We start from the raw sequence: 21,702 nt of genomic DNA, 5'->3' as shown, positions 1-21,702 counted from the left end.
CATTTTATGATTTGGTTATTTTGTGTGCATACTCTCGTTGGTAATAATTTTTTTAATTGAACCTTTATTTAACAAGGCAAGTCAGTTAAGAACAAATTATTATTTACAATGACGGCCTAGGAACAGTGGGTTAACTGCCTTGTTCAGGGGCAGAATTACAGATTTCTACCTTGTCAGCTCGGTGATTCGATCTAGCAACCTTTCGGTTACTAGTCCAACGCTCTAACCACTAGGCTACCTGCCTCCTACACTCTAACCACCAGGCTACCTGCCACCTCTACACTCTAACCACCAGGCTATGTGCCGCCCCAATGGTAATGGACACCAATACTAAACAGTCTGCTTTCCTTGTCCAGATACTAAGAATACTGGAGGGGAAAGTAATGATCGGCCACGCTCTGTATAACGACTTCCAGGCCTTAGACTTGACACACCCAGGTCACATGATCAGGGACACCAGTGGCACGCGTCTGCTCAGACAACTAGCTGGCTTCCCCACAAAGCGCTTTGTCTCACTCAAGATCCTGACAAACGGCCTCCTAAACAGGAAAATACAGGTGAGTGTTCCCTGCCGTCTAGGTGTTTTTTGGTGACCACTTTTTAAAAGCATCTTGAGGTTAGAGATCTGAATAGATGGATAGATCATAACAGCCGTGACAGTGTTTGGGTTGGTCAGCGGGTGTCAAACTTTGTCATTTGACTCTATGATGACCAATGATCTTTCTCTTCCCTAACAGGTTGGAAGAAAGGGCCACAGTTCAGTGGAGGATGCTCTGGCTTCTTTGGACCTGTATAAACTAGTGGAGAGGGAGTGGGAACAGGACATGCGAGAGAGAATGAGGGACTGGGACATAGGCACTCTCCCAGACCCCGCTACCTCAAACCACTACATGCAGGACCAATACTGGCCAGAGGACTTGACTGAGGACAGTCGGTGAGGAGGCTGTAGGACAGTCGGTGAGGAGGCTGTAGGACAGTCGGTGAGGAGGCTGTAGGACAGTCGGTGAGGAGGCTGTAGGACAGTCGGTGAGGAGGCTGTAGGACAGTCGGTGAGGAGGCTGTAGGACAGTCGGTGAGGAGGCTGTAGGACAGTCGGTGAGGAGGCTGTAGGACAGTCGGTGAGGAGGCTGTAGGACAGTCGGTGGGGATAGTACTAGGCCAGGGGTAATAAGTCAAATGATTAAAGTTGCCAAGCCTGGCAGTATGGTTTAGTCAGTAAGTGTTTTTCTGACTATAGTTATTAACTCAATCATCCAAGCTGGGAGGGGTGGTCTCTTCATCCATTTGGTGTAGCCTGCAGCATTCAGCCCCGCAGCCGCTGGGGACGAGGTGTGTGTACGTACCCTTTAGCAGACGCTTTTATCCAAAGCGACTTAGTCAAGTGCGTACATTTCTGTGTATGAGTGGCCCTGGGAATCAAACCCACAATCCTGGCATTACAAGCACCATGCTGTACCAAACCATACAGAATCAGTGGGTCATTGCAACAAAGGTCTGGGGTAGAGTCAAGTGGTTCAATGTTAAGAATGGGTACGGTTTCATTGATTTTCAAAATGAGTGGCCTAACAATGCTCTACCTACATAGCCCCAGTCACACTTGCAGCTGAATGAATTTTGCCGTGAGAATTAAAATGGACGCGCACACGTCGACTTTTATGCCCACAAAGGCACAACAACTCCTCTCAGTTTGAATGTGGGCGACGGACATGCAGGTGGTTGCACACCTTTTGCTACAATGGATGTTATTGATGGTTTTTGCACTTGAAACTGAAATATGTTGGTAAAATGTAAGCTATGCATCTTATCCTTTTACGAGGTTGTCTATGGTAAATACATATTAGGAAATTGGCTTTGAGGAATTGTTCATCTCTATCAATGATTTGAACTGGGAAAGTGGGAGGAATTAAGAAGTAGGCTTGATGTTAATTGGGAATTCAGCCTGTGTGTGTCGAGGTTAACTTAACTTGCAGATACTAGTGCTAATCAGATATGAAATGTTGTAACTTTACTTTTAACGTGGTTTGGAAGTATCAAACAGCATATTGTGTTGTGAAAATATTTGCATGGAGTTTGAAGTTGTGATTTGAATAATCATGTTGCGTACACGGTTGTGTTCATTTTGTGGAAAGAAATGTTGGAGTTGAATTTTAGTAAAATTGCTGCTGTTAAACAATGCTTTTAACTTTAAATGCACATGCAATGTTCTGGACTTGGGTTTTATGCAAGGTGAAATCATGGTTCTGTCTGGACGTGCACTCAGTCCAAAACAATGGAGGCTGTTGAGGGGAGGACGGCTCAGTAATGGCTGGACTGGTGCCAACGGAATGGCATCAAAAACATGGAAACCATGTGTTTGACGTATTTATGATACCATGCCGCTCCAGCCGTTACCACGAGCCCGTCCTCCCCAATTAAGGTGCCACCAACCTCCTGTGGTCCTAAATGACTTTCTTGAAGAGGTTGTTAAACAGAATGTTACGTCTTGTACTTTTAGAGTTAATGCTGTATATTAAACTTATTAAAGTTGTTTGACTTCAATCACCAAATAGTGAACAATACTGCCAACTTCATGTTTTCTGCTGCGACTCCAGGAAGGTCCTGCTGTGCCCTAATTGAATATCAATATATTCAAATCTACTAAATGTATTGCGCACTGTCTGAACTGGACTTACCCTGCAAATGTGTTTTTTATTTCTCTTTCATTTTCTTTTTTGGAGTCTTGACCGACTAGCACGTCTTCTGAATTTAGAATTCTAAATGTTCCACATCAGAACACATACTTTGTCCCCAGTCTCGAAAGCCTTTTGTTTCCTATCATGGAAATAGTTTTTTTTCCAGTCTTTAATACTGACTTCCTGACTCCTACTTGTTTTTTTTTACCCTCAAATATAAGCAACTGTGGCAAGCCTTAAAAAAATAAATGGTTTCAAAACCCTTGGTGACATGTCAAATGTATGTCCTCTTCCATATAATCAGCTTTCCTCTAGAGACCCTATAAGTTGTTCAGGTGAAAGGCACGACTGCAAATGCAGTCACTATGGGAAATCAAATGTCCACTGATGTTAAACGGATGAGCAGACTGGTCTTGGGCAGGTGCTGCAGTGCCCATTCTGGCTGTAGCATGATTTGTCAGATCGACGGTACCTGTCAAAAGTTTGGACACCTACTCAAGGGTTTATCTGAATTGTCTACACTGTAGAATGATAGTGAAGACATCAAAACTATGAAATAACACACATGGAAAGTGTTAATAAAATCAAAATATATTTGAGAGTCTTCAAGTAGCCACCCTTTGCCTTGACAGCTTGGCACACTTGGCATTCTCTCAACCAGCTTAATGGGGAATGCTTTTCTAACAGTCTTGAAATTCCCATATATGCTGAGCACTTGTTGGCTGCTTTTCCTTCACTCTGCGGTCCAACTCATCCCAAACCATCTCAATTGGGTTGAGGTCGGGTGATTGTGGAGGCGAGGTCATCTGATGCAACACTCCATCACTCTCCTTGGTCAAATTGCCCTTACACAGCCTGGAGGTGTGTTTTGGTTCATTGTCCTGTTGGAAAAACTAATCACAAACCAGATGGGATGGTGTATCGCTGCCGAATGCTGTGGTAGCCATGCTGGTTAAGTGCCTTGAATTTTAAATAAATCACTGATAGTGTCACCAGCAAAGCACCATCACACCTCCATGCTTCATAGTGGGAACCACACATGCAGAGATCATCCGTTCACCTACTCTGCGTCTCACAAAGACATGGCTGTTGGAACCCAGAATCTCAAATTTGGGCTCATCGGACCAAAGGACAGATTTCCAAAAGTCTAATGTCCATTGCTCGTGTTTCTTGGCCCAAACGAGTCTATTCTTCTTATTGGTGTCCTTTAGTTGTGTTTTTTTTTCTCACAGCAATTCGACCATGAAGGCCTGATTCACGCAGGCGTTGCATTATATAGGTGTATTATATACAGTAGGTGTATTATATAGGTGCATTATATACAGTAGGTGTATTATATAGGTGCATTATATACAGTAGGTGTATTATATATAGGTGTATTATATACAGTAGGTGTATTATATAGGTGCATTATATACAGTAGGTGTATTATATAGGTGCATTATATACAGTAGGTGTATTATATAGGTGTATTATATACAGTAGGTGTATTATATAGGTGCATTATATGCAGTAGGTGTATTATATAGGTTTATTATATACAGTAGGTGTATTATATAGGTGCATTATATACAGTAGGTGTATTATATAGGTGCATTATATACAGTAGGTGTATTATATAGGTGCATTATATACAGTAGGTGTATTAAATAGGTGTATTATATACAGTAGGTGTATTATATAGGTGCATTATATACAGTAGGTGTATTATATACAGTAGGTGTATTATATAGGTGTATTATATACAGTAGGTGTATTATATAGGTGCATTATATACAGTAGGTGTATTATATAGGTGCATTATATACAGTAGGTGTATTATATAGGTGCATTATATACAGTAGGTGTATTAAATAGGTGTATTATATACAGTAGGTGTATTAAATGGGTGCATTATATACAGTAGGTGTATTAAATAGGTGTATTATATACAGTAGGTGTATTATGTAGGTGTATTATATTCTCAGAATATGTCCAGTCGTGATGCTGGATGTCTTTCTTCGATCATTTACTCATTTTACTGTATAAAATACTTTGAGACCTTTGATTATATATGGTGCCACTATCTGTGGTGCTGCCGGTTTGCGCACGCAAACACACACACACACACACACACACACACACACACACACACACACACACACACACACACACACACACACACACACACACACACACACACACACACACACAAGTCCTGAGTATGGGAATACGGAGCCTGGCATTGTGATGCCATTCGGGTTGATTTCGTCACACAGACTCCCCCATTGAGCGGATCAGACCTGGTTTAAGAGATTACTCCTGCTCCACCATTGCATCAGTGACATTTTGGGGGTGAAGGGGCTCACTACCAAATATCCTTCATCTGCTTTATACTGTAACACACATGCTTCGACCTGTAGCTCTCTCTTTTACTTCCTAAGTCATTAATTTCCCCACCCACTGACTCACTCACTAATTGCATTGTTCTTCAATGTTTCCCATGCTAAGAACCAAAGACCACAACTAATACCTAGATTTGTATTTAACTCTCTGGATTGCTGAATCACTCAATTCATTTCACTTCTTAGTTCAATCACCCGTTCACTTTTTCTAACCCTCGTTCTTATCATGGTTAAAATAGGGGACTATGTAACAAACTCTACATTATATAAACGCAGCCCTATTCTACCGGCTTTGCATTGTGTCACCATAGAGCATGTGTGGAACATTTTGATCCTATAGAACATAAGAATTGTATATTCCCTATGGAAAAACCACATGATTTCACATGTGAAATCATGTGTTTTTTGGAACACTTCACATGTTGATTTTTCACATGTCGATTTCCACATGTGATCGCATAACCGTACACATGTGGATTCACATTTCCACATGAGATTTCACAGGTGATGCCCCCTCTGTCATACACACAGTTCTTCTAACATACCGTTTCCTAATTTACATATTTTACCCACTTTGACATTTATGACTACACTGTGTGTATATTTTATAGAGTAATTATTATTACAACATGTCCTTATCTGGGATTTGAACTCACAACCTCTTGGGTCACTGCATTCCAATCTGCCTGCTACACCACCATGTCTGTGTCAATAGCTACATTATATTACACTATACACTATATGGACTTCAAAGCGAATATTAGCTTTAGAAAACAATTATATTTATCATGGTGATTCAGGAGTAACATTAAAACAGAATAATTTAACACACCAACATCAGACAACTATACAGAAAACACTCACATTTCTGAAATAATTCAATTAAATCAATGATGAGAGAATAGTCAGAATAACTGATACAGTGGAGCAAAAAAGTATTTAGTCAGCCACCAATTGTGCAGGTTCTCCCACTTAAAAAGATGAGAGAGGCCTCATAGGTACACTTCAACTATGACAGACAAAATTAGAAAAAGAAAATCCAGAAAATCACATTGTAGGATTTTTAATGAATTTATTTGCAAATTATGGTGGAAAATAAGTATGTACTGGCTTAAACAGGGGGACACGTCTGGCACTGCAGGATTTGAGTCCCTGGCGGCGTAGTGTGTTACTGATGGTAGGCTTTGTTACTTTGGTCCCAGCTCTCTGCAGGTCATTCACTAGGTCCCCCCGTGTGGTTCTGGGATTTTTGCTCACTGTTCTTGTGATCATTTTGACCCCACGGGGTGAGATCTTGCGTGGAGCCCCAGATCGAGAGAGATTATCAGTGGTCTTGTATGTCTTCCATTTCCTAATAATTGCTCCCACAGTTGATTTCTTCAAACCAAGCTGCTTACCTATTGCAGATTCAGTCTTCCCAGCCTGGTGCAGGTCTACAATTTTGTTTCTGGTGTCCTTTGACAGCTCTTTGGTCTTGGCCATAGTGGAGTTTGGAGCCCCCCGGCTATCCGCACAAAAAAAAAACAAGCCCGCGGCTGAATCTTGGTGAAGATCCCTCCTTTATATGATAATCCAGTTCTATTGATATCCTGAACACTTTACCTGGCTGTGCAATTGGTGGCAGCGATGGGATCTGATCCTATATAGACAGATCCCACAGTCACACACATGGTGCTACATGTGAAGCGTGGGTCTGAACCTCCCTCTCTCCAGAGCTCTGTTCATGTTGCAGACCACAGAGAGACTATTTACAATAGCTCATTTTCACTTGTTCCATGAAGCATTGGAGTGCAATCAACTACCCCTCACCTTCTAAATGCCTCCCGCCTTTTTCAACTCTCCTCAAACCACCGCTTACGTAAAAGTGTATCCTTTCAATTACAACGTCTCATCTCACCTCACCCCCTACCTTCACCCACATGTTACTATAGTCCACCCTAACCCCTACCTTCACCCACATGTCACTATAGTCCACCCTAACCCCTATCTTCACCCACATGTCACTATAGTCCACCCTAACCCCTACCTTCACCCATATGTTACTATAGTCCACCCTAACCCCTACCTTCACCCACATGTTACTATAGTCCACCCTAACCCCTACCTTCACCCACATGTCACTATAGTCCACCCTAACGCCTACCTTCACCCACATGTTACTATAGTCCACCTTAACCCCTACCTTCACCCACATGCCACTATAGTCCACCCTAACCCCTACCTTCACCCACATGTCACTATAGTCCACCCTAACCCCTACCTTCACCCACATGTCACTATAGTCCACCCTAACCCCTACCTTCACTCTTATGTAACTATAGTCCACCCTAACCCCTACCTTTCTATTGGCCCATCGTCATTGCTCTAACCCCTCCTTCACCTCTTCTATTGGCCCATCGTCATTGCCCTCATTTCTTGTCCCTCCTTCCACTTTATGCTGATTATCAGAGAAATCTGATGGGCGTAATCCAGTGTGACGACACTAATCCCCAAGTTAACAATCCCAGGGCCCCGCCGTCCTGCTCCACACACGGACTCCTGTGACTTTCGGCAGCGCCCAGCCTCTTCCATCCCCAGGTAAGGCTCAACCTCTTCCCCGATCGGGGAGCCTCCGATGTGGGGTACCCACTGTGACCCGTCTCCCTGACACCTAGGGGGTGGTGCATTCCAAACCCTGCTGGGGGTTTGGCAGTTCTGATGGACCCAGTGGAGTGTTGCCACCCAGTGGAGCCCAGATGGGGGAAGTTTCTTTGCTCAGAGGAAGAAGTGAAAATTGATTGGTATTGCATTAAATCTTGCTCTCATATTTTACAAAGGCAGAACAGTGCTTTGTCTGCAGGATCGATTGTTGAAAGCTGACGGTTAAATCTGATAAACAGTAGAGCTTTGAATACTTTGTGGTTGATAGTGCATATCTCAACGTGGACAGGTGGGAATGTTTTAGCTTCCTTGTTGTGCCTGATTGAGGACTTGGGAATCCACTGGCTGTAGCTCTGACTAATGATGCATTTGACTCCAGTGCTTTCAGAGCTTTGGTAGCGGAGCCCTCTAGTTGGCTCAGTCACAAATCCAGGGAAGCTTTGGCTGCATGTGAAGCTCAGTCACAAATCCAGGGAAGCTTTGGCTGCATGTGAAGCTCAGTCACAAATCCAGGGAAGCTTTGGCAGCATGTGAAGCTCGGTCACAAATCCAGGGAAGCTTTGGCAGCATGTTGAAGCTCAGTCACAAATCCAGGGAAGCTTTAGCTGCATGTGAAGCTCAGTCACAAATCCAGGGAAGCTTTGGCTGCATGTGAAGCTCAGTCACAAATCCAGGGAAGCTTTGGCTGCATGTGAAGCTCAGTCACAAATCCAGGGAAGCTTTGGCTGCATGTGAAGCTCAGTCACAAATCCAGGGAAGCTTTGGCAGCATGTGAAGCTCGGTCACAAATCCAGGGAAGCTTTGGCAGCATGTTGAAGCTCAGTCACAAATCCAGGGAAGCTTTGGCTGCATGTGAAGCTCAGTCACAAATCCAGGGAAGCTTTGGCTGCATGTGAAGCTCAGTCACAAATCCAGGGAAGCTTTGGCTGCATGTGAAGCTCAGTCACAAATCCAGGGAAGCTTTGGCTGCATGTGAAGATCGGTCACAAATCCAGGGAAGCTTTGGCTGCATGTGAAGCTCTGGATGATTTTAATGCTAGCTTTGTCTATCTGAATGCACTAGATCAATTGCACACTTTGACTGACACTGTTCATACAACAACTGTGCTACAGAGTCAGTGATATCATGATCGAGTCTGGTGTTGTATGAGATACAGCCTGCTATATAAGAGTCTGGTGTTGTATTAGATACAGCCTGCTAGCTATATACGAGTCTGGTGTTGTATTAGATACAGCCTGCTATATAAGAGTCTGGTGTTGTATTAGATACAGCCTGCTATATAAGAGTCTGGTGTTGTATTTGATACAGCCTGCTATATAAAGAGTCTGGTGTTGTATTAGATACAGCCTGCTATATACAGAGTCTGGTGTTGTATTAGATACAGCCTGCTATATAAGAGTATGGTGATGTATTAGATACAGCCTGCTAGCTATATAAAGAGTGGTGTTGTATTAGATACAGCCTGCTATATAAGAGTCTGGTGTTGTATTAGATACAGCCTGCTATATAAAGAGTCTAGTGTTATATTAGATACAGCCTGCTATATAAGAGTCTGGTGTTGTATTAGATACAGCCTGCTATATAAGAGTCTGGTGTTGTATTAGATACAGCCTGCTATATAAGAGTCTGGTGTTGTATTAGATACAGCCTGCTATATAAAGAGTCTAGTGTTATATTAGATACAGCCTGCTATATAAGAGTCTGGTGTTGTATTAGATACAGCCTGCTATATAAAGAGTCTGGTGTTGTATTAGATACAGCCTGCTAGCTATATAAAGAATACACAGAATTGTAAACAATGTAGTAAAAAAGATAATGGACTGTATGAATGTCATCACTGTTTCAAACAGGTCTGCGTCTCAAATTGCACCCAATTCACTACGTAGTGAGCTATTTTTGACCAAGTCCCATAAGTCTCTGGTCAAAAGTAGTGCACTATATAGGGAATAGGGTGCCATTTGGGACATATAGAATTAGAAAACGTAGATATGTTTTGTTGGCAGCTGGATCAAAACATGTACTTCCGGGAAATTATCCTGAAATGTAGGTAACCTAAAAATAGAAGGAGAATGAGATGAAAAAACAATGTGTAGGAGCTGAAGTGTAACAAATGCTGAGGGGGTTGAGATGGAGCGTAAGCCTGGAGCACAATAAATTCATTGTTTTATTTTTTCAAGTTTTCCTGGAATCCAATGTTCTCCAACCGTGAATAATCAAATCCATCTTTTTTTCCAGTGAGTACGTAGCGGCTCTAAACAACTGAAGAAATGGCTGTCGTGGTAAGTACATCTCCTCTCTTGGTGTGCAACAGGCTTACATGCCCCACTGCAATAATTCAAACACATTCAGTGGTGTTTGTAATTGCAGATCAATGTCAAAAGTATCAAGTCTGATGAATGTAGAGACATGTTGAACTTAAGAGTCAGTTCTGACAAGTTCTGTTCAGGTGGTTATTTTTCATCCATTGCAGAGCAGAAACAATCTACCATCAAGGTCCTTACGAGGATGTAATCCACAATAGATACTCTTACTCTGTCATTATATTCTTCCTTTGCGTTTCACATCATGGTTAGTCAAACAGCAGAAACAGAATGACACTCAATATGGCCGCCAGACAGCCCGGCCGTCAGGGAACGTTGACTTGAATGGGGATATCTGTTCTATAGATTGTGTTTCTAGGACTCCAACACCACATAACGACATACGCCATGGACAATGGCAGTTCCACATTTCTCAGGCACATTAGCACTGGATGCCGTCAATCGCTAGCATTAACCCCTAATCGCAGATCTCAGTCACAGGTTTACCAGGCCTTGCTGCGCTCATGTGAGGGAGATTAGCCAACGCTAACACTGAAGCCCATAGATACAGGCCTCCTTTTGGATTGAGTTTTTGGCCTTACGCCCTGGATTAAACTAGGTTTAAACCTACTTTTTGTAAGGTAGTCTTGTGAGCTAATGGTGTTTTTGTTGGCAAGTCATGGTTGCCTCCCCCCCCTCTCTACTCAGAGTGGAACGTTCCGTATGGTGTCGGAGGAGGAGCAGGCTCTCAGGGCCAAGCTGGAGCGCCTCACGGTCAAGGACCACGGTCCCGTGTTCGGACCCTGCGCCAAGCTGCCTGACCACACAGTGCAGAAGGTCTGTGGTCACTCTCTCACAAGCCTCACACTGTAGATTCACTTCACATCTTAAGCCCAACTACAAACTCAAGTGCAACCACAAATCAAATCACATACAACTGGTGTAGACATTACCGTGAAATAATGACACAAGAAGAATACAATTAAATACAAAAGAATGTAAATATATATATACAGGGAGTAGCAGTACCAGGTACTTGAGGTAGATATGTACATGAAGGCAGGGTAAAGTGACTAGGCATCAGGATAGATAATAATAAGGTAGATATGTACATGAAGGCAGGGTAAAGTGACTAGGCATCAGGATAGATAATAATAAGGTAGATATGTACATGAAGGCAGGGTAAAGTGACTAGGCATCAGGATAGATAATAATAAGGTATTTGAGGTAGATATGTACATGAAGGCAGGGTAAAGTGATTAGACATCAGGATAGATAATAATAAGGTACTTGAGGTAGATATGTACATGAAGGCAGGGTAAAGTGACTAGGCATCAGGATAGATAATAATAAGGTATTTGAGGTAGATATGTACCTGAAGGCAGGGTAACGTGACTAGGCATCAGGATAGATAATAATAAGGTATTTGAGGTAGATATGTACATGAAGGCAGGGTAAAGTGACTAGGCATCAGGATAGATAATAATAAGGTAGATATGTACATGAAGGCAGGGTAAAGTGACTAGGCATCAGGATAGATAATAATAAGGTATTTGAGGTAGATATGTACATGAAGGCAGGGTAAAGTGACTAGGCATCAGGATAGATAATAATAAGGTAGATATGTACATGAAGGCAGGGTAAAGTGACTAGGCATCAGGATAGATAATAATAAGGTAGATATGTACATGAAGGCAGGGTAAAGTGACTAGGCATCAGGATAGATAATAATAAGGTATTTGAGGTATATATGTACATGAAGGCAGGGTAAAGTGACTAGGCATCAGGATAGATAATAATAAGGTAGATATGTACATGAAGGCAGGGTAAAGTGACTAGGCATCAGGATAGATAATAATAAGGTAGATATGTACATGAAGGCAGGGTAAAGTGACTAGGCATCAGGATAGATAATAATGAGGTAGATATGTACATGAAAGCAGGGTAAAGTGACTAGGCATCAGGATAGATAATAATAAGTTATTTGAGGTAGATATGTACATGAAAGCAGGGTAAAGTGACTAGGCATCAGGATAGATAATAATAAGGTATTTGAGGTAGATATGTACATGAAGGCAGGGTAAAGTGACTAGGCATCAGGATAGATAATAATAAGGTAGATATGTACATGAAGGCAGGGTAAAGTGACTAGGCATCAGGATAGATAATAATAAGGTATTTGAGGTAGATATGTACATGAAGGCAGGGTAAAGTGATTAGACATCAGGATAGATAATAATAAGGTACTTGAGGTAGATATGTACATGAAGGCAGGGTAAAGTGACTAGGCATCAGGATAGATAATAATAAGGTATTTGAGGTAGATATGTACCTGAAGGCAGGGTAACGTGACTAGGCATCAGGATAGATAATAATAAGGTATTTGAGGTAGATATGTACATGAAGGCAGGGTAAAGTGATTAGACATCAGGATAGATAATAATAAGGTACTTGAGGTAGATATGTACATGAAGGCAGGGTAAAGTGACTAGGCATCAGGATAGATAATAATAAGGTATTTGAGGTAGATATGTACCTGAAGGCAGGGTAACGTGACTAGGCATCAGGATAGATAATAATAAGGTATTTGAGGTAGATATGTACATGAAGGCAGGGTAAAGTGACTAGGCATCAGGATAGATAATAATAAGGTAGATATGTACATGAAGGCAGGGTAAAGTGACTAGGCATCAGGATAGATAATAATAAGGTAGATATGTACATGAAGGCAGGGTAAAGTGACTAGGCATCAGGATAGATAATAATAAGGTATTTGAGGTATATATGTACATGAAGGCAGGGTAAAGTGACTAGGCATCAGGATATATAATAATAAGGTAGATATGTACATGAAGGCAGGGTAAAGTGACTAGGCATCAGGATAGATAATAATAAGGTAGATATGTACATGAAGGCAGGGTAAAGTGACTAGGCATCAGGATAGATAATAATAAGGTATTTGAGGTATATATGTACATGAAGGCAGGGTAAAGTGACTAGGCATCAGGATAGATAATAATAAGGTAGATATGTACATGAAGGCAGGGTAAAGTGACTAGGCATCAGGATAGATAATAATAAGGTAGATATGTACATGAAGGCAGGGTAAAGTGACTAGGCATCAGGATAGATAATAATAAGGTAGATATGTACATGAAGGCAGGGTAAAGTGACTAGGCATCAGGATAGATAATAATAAGGTATTTGAGGTATATATGTACATGAAGGCAGGGTAAAGTGACTAGGCATCAGGATAGATAATAATAAGGTAGATATGTACATGAAGGCAGGGTAAAGTGACTAGGCATCAGGATAGATAATAATAAGGTAGATATGTACATGAAGGCAGGGTAAAGTGACTAGGCATCAGGATAGATAATAATGAGGTAGATATGTACATGAAAGCAGGGTAAAGTGACTAGGCATCAGGATAGATAATAATAAGTTATTTGAGGTAGATATGTACATGAAAGCAGGGTAAAGTGACTAGGCATCAGGATAGATAATAATAAGGTATTTGAGGTAGATATGTACATGAAGGCAGGGTAAAGTGACTAGGCATCAGGATAGATAATAATAAGGTAGATATGTACATGAAGGCAGGGTAAAGTGACTAGGCATCAGGATAGATAATAATAAGGTATTTGAGGTAGATATGTACATGAAGGCAGGGTAAAGTGATTAGACATCAGGATAGATAATAATAAGGTACTTGAGGTAGATATGTACATGAAGGCAGGGTAAAGTGACTAGGCATCAGGATAGATAATAATAAGGTATTTGAGGTAGATATGTACCTGAAGGCAGGGTAACGTGACTAGGCATCAGGATAGATAATAATAAGGTATTTGAGGTAGATATGTACATGAAGGCAGGGTAAAGTGACTAGGCATCAGGATAGATAATAATAAGGTAGATATGTACATGAAGGCAGGGTAAAGTGACTAGGCATCAGGATAGATAATAATAAGGTAGATATGTACATGAAGGCAGGGTAAAGTGACTAGGCATCAGGATAGATAATAATAAGGTATTTGAGGTATATATGTACATGAAGGCAGGGTAAAGTGACTAGGCATCAGGATATATAATAATAAGGTAGATATGTACATGAAGGCAGGGTAAAGTGACTAGGCATCAGGATAGATAATAATAAGGTAGATATGTACATGAAGGCAGGGTAAAGTGACTAGGCATCAGGATAGATAATAATAAGGTATTTGAGGTATATATGTACATGAAGGCAGGGTAAAGTGACTAGGCATCAGGATAGATAATAATAAGGTAGATATGTACATGAAGGCAGGGTAAAGTGACTAGGCATCAGGATAGATAATAATAAGGTAGATATGTACATGAAGGCAGGGTAAAGTGACTAGGCATCAGGATAGATAATAATAAGGTATTTGAGGTATATATGTACATGAAGGCAGGGTAAAGTGACTAGGCATCAGGATAGATAATAATAAGGTAGATATGTACATGAAGGCAGGGTAAAGTGACTAGGCATCAGGATAGATAATAATAAGGTAGATATGTACATGAAGGCAGGGTAAAGTGACTAGGCATCAGGATAGATAATAATGAGGTAGATATGTACATGAAAGCAGGGTAAAGTGACTAGGCATCAGGATAGATAATAATAAGTTATTTGAGGTAGATATGTACATGAAAGCAGGGTAAAGTGACTAGGCATCAGGATAGATAATAATAAGTTATTTGAGGTAGATATGTACATGAAGTCAGGGTAAAGTGACTAGGCATCAGGATAGATAATAATAAGGTATTTGAGGTAGATATGTACATGAAGGCAGGGTAAAGTGACTAGGCATCAGGATAGATAATAATAAGGTATTTGAGGTAGATATGTACATGAAGGCAGGGTAAAGTGACTAGGCATCAGGATAGATAATAATAAGGTATTTGAGGTAGATATGTACATGGAGGCAGGGTAAAGTGACCAGACATCAGGATAGATAATAATAAGGTAGATATGTACATGAAGGCAGGGTAAAGTGACTAGGCATCAGGATAGATAATAATAAGAGTAAAATAAAGAACAGAGTAGCAGCAGCAAATGATGAGCGTAAAAGTGTGTGTGTGAGTGTGTGTAATGTGTATGTGTGTTTGTGTTGTGTCGGTGTGTGTTATGTGTGTGCGTGTGTATGTGAATGTGTGTGGGTTTTGTGTGGGAGTGTCAATGCAGTGTGTGTGAGTGTGTACATGGTTTGTATACAGTGCATTTGGAAAGTATTCAGACCCCTTGACGTTTTCCAATTTTTTTTAACGTTACAGCCTTATTCTAAAATTGATTAAATTGTTTTTTCCCCCCTCATCAATCTACACACACTCCTGCGTTGTCTTGGCTGTGTGCTTCGGTTCGTTGTCCTGTTGGAAGGTGAACCTTCGCCCCAGTCTGAGGTCCTGAGCGCTCTGGAGCAGGTTTTCATCAAGTATCTCTCTGCATTTTGCTCCGTTCATCTTTCCCTCGATCCTTACTAGTCTGCCAGTCCCTGTCGCTGAAAAACATCCCCAGAGCATGATGCTGCCACCACCATGCTTCACTGTAGGGATGTTGCCAGGTTTCCTCCAGACGTGACACAAACAGTTCAATCTTGGTTTCATCAGACCAGAGAATCTTGTTTCACATGGTCTGAGAGTCCTTTAGGTACCTTTTGGCAAACTCCAAGCGGGCTGTCATGTGTTTTTTACTGAGGAGTGGCTTCTGTCTGGCCACTCTACCATAAAGGCCTGATTAGTGGAGTGCTGCAGAGATGGTTGTCCTTCTGGAAGGTTCTCCTATCTTCACAGAGGACCTCTGGGGCTCTGTCAGAGTGACCATCGGGTTCTTGATCATCTCCCTGACCAAGGCCCTTCTCCCCCGATTGCTCAGTTTGGCCAGGTGGCCAGCTCTAGGAAGATTCTTGGTTTCAAACTTCTTCCACTTAAGAATGATGAGGCCACTGTGTTGTTGGGGACCTTCAATGCTGCAGAAAGTTTTCTGTACCCTTCCCCAGATCTGTTCCTCGACACAATCCTGTCTCGGAGCTCTACGTATAATTCCTTCGACCTCATGGCTTGGTTTTTGCTCTGACATGCACTGTCAACTGTGGGACCTTATATAGACAGGTATGCGCCTTTCCAAATCATGTCCAATCAATTACATTTTTTACAGGTGGACTCCAATCAAGTTGTAGAAACATCTCAAGGATGACTAATGGAAACAGGATACACCTGAGCTCAATTTCGAGTCTCATAGCAAAGGGTCTGAATACTTATGTAAATAAGGTATTTCTGTTTTTTTATATTTAATACATTTGCAAAAATGTCTAAACCTGTTTTCGCTTTGTCATTATGTGGTATTGTGTGTAGATTGCTGAGGAAATAGTTTTATTTAACCCATTTTAGAATAAGGCTGTAACGTAACAAAATGTCAAGGGGTCTGAATACTTTGAATGCACTGTCTATAGTCTAGTGAGTGTGCGTAGGCTCAGTGCAAATAGTACCATTGATTGACTAGTTAGCAGTCTGGCTATTTAGTAGTCTTATTGTTTGGTTGGCTGGAGTCGGGCAATTTTTCGGGCGTTCCTCTGACAACACCTGATATAGAGGTATTGGATGGCAGGGACCTCGGCCCCAATGATGTACTGGGCTGTCCGCACCACCCTCTGTAGCGCATTGCGGTCAATGGAGATGTATTTGCCATACCAAGTGGTGATGCAGCCAGTCACGCTGCTCTCAATGGTGCAGCTGTAGAACTTTTTGAGGATCCGAGGGCCCATGCCAAATCTTTTCAGTCTTCTGAGGGGGAAGAGGCACTGCCGTGCCCTCTTCACGACTGTGAAGGTGTGTGTGTTCTGAGGTTGTAGACCTCATCCGGTTCCGAGGTTGTAGACCTTATCCGGTTCCGAGGTTGTAGACCTTATCCGGTTCCGAGGTTGTAGACCTCATCCGGTTCTGAGGTTGACTTGGTTGTTGGTTCCCTACAGGCCAAGGATGAGTTGAATGAGACAGACGAGAAGCGGGCGTTGGCGGTCAAGGAGCTGAGGGGAATAATCAAGGAGACGGCGGATGCTGGGGACGACCTGGCCAAGGGGGTGCTGGAAACCTTCAGAGAGAAGCCTGACGGCATGCTGGTCCGCTTCATCCGCGCCAGGAAATACGACGTGCCCCGAGCCTTTGACCTCATGAAGGGTGGGTCCCTACAAACTACTGTACTGTATGTCAGTGGTGAAGTTTTCTGTCTATTTCATTAAAGCTGTGTTAAAATTGCTTTATCTTTCAATGACAGGCCGCTATAGCCTGGTCCGAAATATATATATTTGTTTACCTTTATTTAACTAGGCAAGTCAATTAAGAACAAATTCTTATTTACAATGACAGCCTAGGAACAGTGGGTTAACTGCCTTGTTCAGGGGTAGAACGACAGATTTTTACCTTGTCAGCTCGGGGATTCGATCTAGCAACCTTTAGGTTACTGGCCCAATGCTCTAACCACTAGGCTACCTGCCACCCCAATATGTTGCTGTATAGCCAAGTACTGTTGGAGTTGCCAAGAGAGCACACAAATATTTGGGACCAGGCTAAGTCAGCTATGCACATGATCATTTTAAACATTGCCATTGGAAGGAAATATACAGTTTGATTAAACCCAACCAAGCAACATATATGTGTTGATCTTCCTGTCTGCTTAACTCCTCCTGACATGGCACGGAGTCTATCTGATGTTGATGACCCTGTGTCCGTGTTCAGGTTACGTGCGCTTCAGGAGAGACTACCCTGAGCTGTTTGAGAACCTGACCCCCGAGGCTGTCCGCAGCACCATCGAGGCCGGCTACCCAGGCATCCTGTCCAGCAGAGACAAGTACGGCCGCATCGTGCTGCTCTTCAACATCGAGAACTGGGACTACGAAGAGATCACCTTCGACGAGGTGTCTAGCGGGGGCCTGGGTCCCCACAATGCACCCATTTGAAATACATTGGTGGTCCCCACAAGGCACTAAAACATGGCAGGAGCAATGTTTTCATAGACATACAGCAGCAATGGGAGTTATTGATAATTGTAATCAGGTGGACAAGCCCTTGATAAATAATAACTTGAATTTAAATTGAAATATCTGTGGTTATCAAAAGGCCTCGCTCACGTTCAGTAAAGGAGGGGGAACATGCTCAAAATATACATTTTTTTTTTAAACTCTAAATGCATTTGTGTAGACAAGTAAAAAGGGTGCTTGGAACCAAAAAGAGATCACATAAAAATGTAAAATAAAAAAAACGACACCACTCTCTTGATTATGATTTTCAATAATAGAAGCTTTGTTTTAATTGTCTTTCTGGCCTGAAACCTATGACCCAGTGTGTGGTCTATTAAGTCATGTTGCTGTGAAAGACAATTAAAACAAAGCTTCGATTATTGAAAATCATAATCAAGAGAGTGGTGTCGTTTTTTAAAATGATTCTGAAATGTTGACAACTGTGTAACTATGTGTGTGTGACTATACGTGTGTGACTATATGTGTGTGACTATGTGTGTGTGTGTGTGTGACTATGTGTGTGTGTTCACCAGATCCTCCGTGCCTACTGTGTAATCCTGGAGAAGTTGCTAGAGAACGAGGAGACTCAGATCAACGGTTTCTGCATCATTGAGAACTTCAAGGGCTTCACCATGCAGCAGGCCTCCGGCATCAAACCCACTGAGCTCAAGAAGATGGTGGACATGTTGCAGGTCGCTTTCACAAACACAAGCCGAGGGAATACTGAACGGAACATTACCTTATTAGGATACAAAATAATGGATTTTTAATCCATTTAATCATTTTTAAACCAATGGATTTTCTTTCCAATGATGGCCTGAATTCTATTTTTATGGGCCTGAAAACTTTACCTGCGCCATTGGTGGTAGAGGTGGGATCTGATTCTACTCACGCAGCACATTAATTTACATGTTTACCATTTTCCCTTCAGACATTCATTTACTCTCTGGTAAAAGTGGTCGTTGCTGTTTTTAGAAATATCAGACAATCTGTTCGACCTAAATGCGCTGAACTCTTTTTGGCAAAGTTCAACAGTTCAACTTTCCCTTTCCGTTACTCGCGCGATGAGGATGCTTATGGCCATAGTGGTGGTGAGATCCGTTACTCGCGATGAGGATGCTTATGGCCATAGTGGTGGTGAGATCTGTAACTCTTCTGACCCTCTGTTCCACTTGTGTGTTTCAGGACTCCTTCCCGGCCCGGTTCAAAGCGGTCCATTTCATCCACCAGCCCTGGTACTTCACCACCACCTACAACGTGGTCAAGCCACTCATGAAGGGCAAGCTGCTGGAGAGAGTGAGTGAAACAGGCCCTGAGAGAGAACATGAAAGAATGAATTAGAGTGTAGAGGCGGCAGGTAACCTAGTGGTTAGAGTGTAGAGGTTGGCAGGTAGCCTAGTGGTTAGAGTGTAGAGGTGGCAGGTAGCCTAGTGGTTAGAGTGTAGAAGTTGGCAGGTAGCCTAGTGGTTAGAGTGTAGAAGTTGGCAGGTAGCCTAGTGGTTAGAGTGTAGAGGTGGCAGGTAGCCTAGTGGTTAGAGTGTAGAGGTTGGCAGGTAGCCTAGTGGTTAGAGTGTAGAGGTTGGCAGGTAACCTAGTGGTTAGAGTGTAGAGGCGGCAGGTAACCTAACCTCTAACCACTAGGTTACCTGCCGCCTCTACACTCTAACCACTAGTCTACCTGCCACCTCTACACTCTAACCACTAGGTTACCTGCCGCCTCTACACTCTAACCACTAGGTTACCTGCCTTATGTAACTAAATAACAAGGTGAATGGGTTCTTAATCAAACGGTAATATACAGGTAACGGTAAATATATGAATACAAATAACATTTGGTGAGAACATTTTAGTTCATAGGTCCAACATTCTGTCTGCCAATCAGGTGTTTGTCCACGGAGACGAGCTGGACAACTACTACAAGGAGTTTGACGCCGACATCCTGCCTTCCGAGTTCAACGGCAAGAACTCCAAGTACGACGGCAAAGCCATAGCAGCCAAGCTGTTCGACTGAACACCCCCTCCTCATCATCCGCCACTCCTCCAACCAGACTGGGACCTCCACACAAAACACAGACAGAAACTATGAAAAACATAGGAGTGTGGCTTTATTAGAAAATAATGTAAAAGATGGTTGTGGTATTGTACTGTTGTTGTTTTCCAAGAGTTATTAAGTATTAAACACCCAACAAAGCCCTCCCAACAGCACAGAGAGGACTATATAGCCTTGGCTCAGGCCTTACCTGAGACACTTAACAGCCCTAACCATGGAGCTTTTCTCTGTGTAACCCATGTCTGCAACCTGGACTCAGGGGTAGAGGTAACATATAGTAAATGTAAAAATGGGACACTCCAATTCGTATGGTATGTATTAATTTGTGGATGTCCATCATACATTTCGTGTGATATGTTACGAATTACAATTTGTATAATATGTTACGAATTCCAATTTGTTGTGGCTATCGTTAGCTAGGTGGCGAACACTAAAGTTAGCCAGGTGGCTAACGTTAGCTAGGCTAGGGGTTAAGGTTAGGAGTTAGGTTAAAGGGTTAAGGTTAGGGGAAGGGTTAGCTAATATGCTGAGTAGTTGCAAAGTAGCTAAAAAGTGTAGCTGCAAACATGCTAATTAGCTAAAATGCTAAAGTTGTCCGTGATGAGATTGGAACATACAACCCGTGGGTTACTAGACGTTCACGTCATACGCCACCCATCCACTCTGACCAATCGCCTTATAGTAACCTTCTGTCTTATGTAACCATACCAAACTTAACATATATATATATTAACATATATCATACAAATTTGAGCGTCTCGGATTTACATTTACTATGTTACATCTAATCTATGAGACCAGGCTGATCTTTGACACATACAGCTAGCACTCGTTCAACCTGACAGTTCTCTATCCACCTCCCTTTTCTCCTCAGGGTGATACAAGGCCATGAATCAAACAAGTGCCTGTCTCTGTTTGTTTTTGACCGAGCTTAGAGATGAATATCAGCACTTTTATCCTCTGTGGATCAATGCAGAGGCATGAGCATGTCACCACAATGTGGACAATAAACTGTATGGAACGAACGATGAAGGATGACCATTTCTGTTCACCTTGGTTTGCAGGATATTTGCACACAAACACAGGTTAGCAAGGAATACACAATAAAATCCCCCCCCCCCCCCCCCCCCATAACTGTATTGTGTTGTGCTCAACCTAATTTAACCCTAACCAAAAAACACACGTGATGACTTAATACATCATGCCAAGTTGGGATTCTACACTCTAACGACATCATTGTACATCTATAAGGGTTGTAAACAAAACAAAGGAAAAAGACAAACAAAGGAATAATTCCATAGGGAAAGATGAGGGGGCGGGGCTAGTTATGTTATGACCTTAGTTCTCTCATCAAAGCTCTCAGGCCCGCAACTCTTCCCTCACCAACCCAATAAACACACAGGTACTTGTGGTCCATTTTCTACCATAGAATAGAATACAGACAAGCAAAATATTTTTTATTTAACCTTTATTTAACTAGGCGTGTCAGTTAAGAACAAATTCTTATTTACAATGACGGCCTACCCCGGCCAAACCCTAACCCGGACGACGCTGGGCCAATTGTGCGCCGCCCAATGGGACTCCCAATCACTGCCGGTTGCGATACAGCCTGGAATCGAACC

At 42.2% G+C, this 21,702-nt stretch overlaps 1 protein-coding gene across 2 annotated transcripts; it reads left to right on the top strand.

Annotated features, from left to right (window-relative positions):
• Positions 1–441: 441 nt before the first annotated feature.
• LOC139578134 (retinaldehyde-binding protein 1-like) lies at positions 442–21,200 on the top strand. 2 transcript variants are annotated; one of them, XM_071405384.1, is made up of 8 exons: positions 442–557; positions 9,933–9,976; positions 10,706–10,834; positions 16,987–17,191; positions 17,750–17,928; positions 18,564–18,722; positions 19,216–19,326; positions 19,913–21,200. In XM_071405384.1, exons 2-8 carry the CDS (start codon positions 9,965–9,967, stop codon positions 20,039–20,041), a joined length of 924 nt encoding a protein of 307 aa, XP_071261485.1. In that variant the 5' UTR covers positions 442–557; positions 9,933–9,964; the 3' UTR covers positions 20,042–21,200. The 2 variants fall into 2 exon arrangements, with proteins under 2 accessions (XP_071261485.1, XP_071261484.1); XM_071405383.1 differs by lacking the exon at positions 442–557 and adding an exon at positions 7,326–7,633.
• The last annotated feature ends 502 nt before the right edge of the window (positions 21,201–21,702 follow it).

Source organism: Salvelinus alpinus, chromosome 6 (assembly GCF_045679555.1).
Source record: "Salvelinus alpinus chromosome 6, SLU_Salpinus.1, whole genome shotgun sequence".
NCBI lineage: Eukaryota > Metazoa > Chordata > Actinopteri > Salmoniformes > Salmonidae > Salvelinus > Salvelinus alpinus.
The sequence above is the reverse complement of the archived record's forward strand: the minus strand, read 5'-3'. Positions and strand labels throughout refer to the sequence as shown.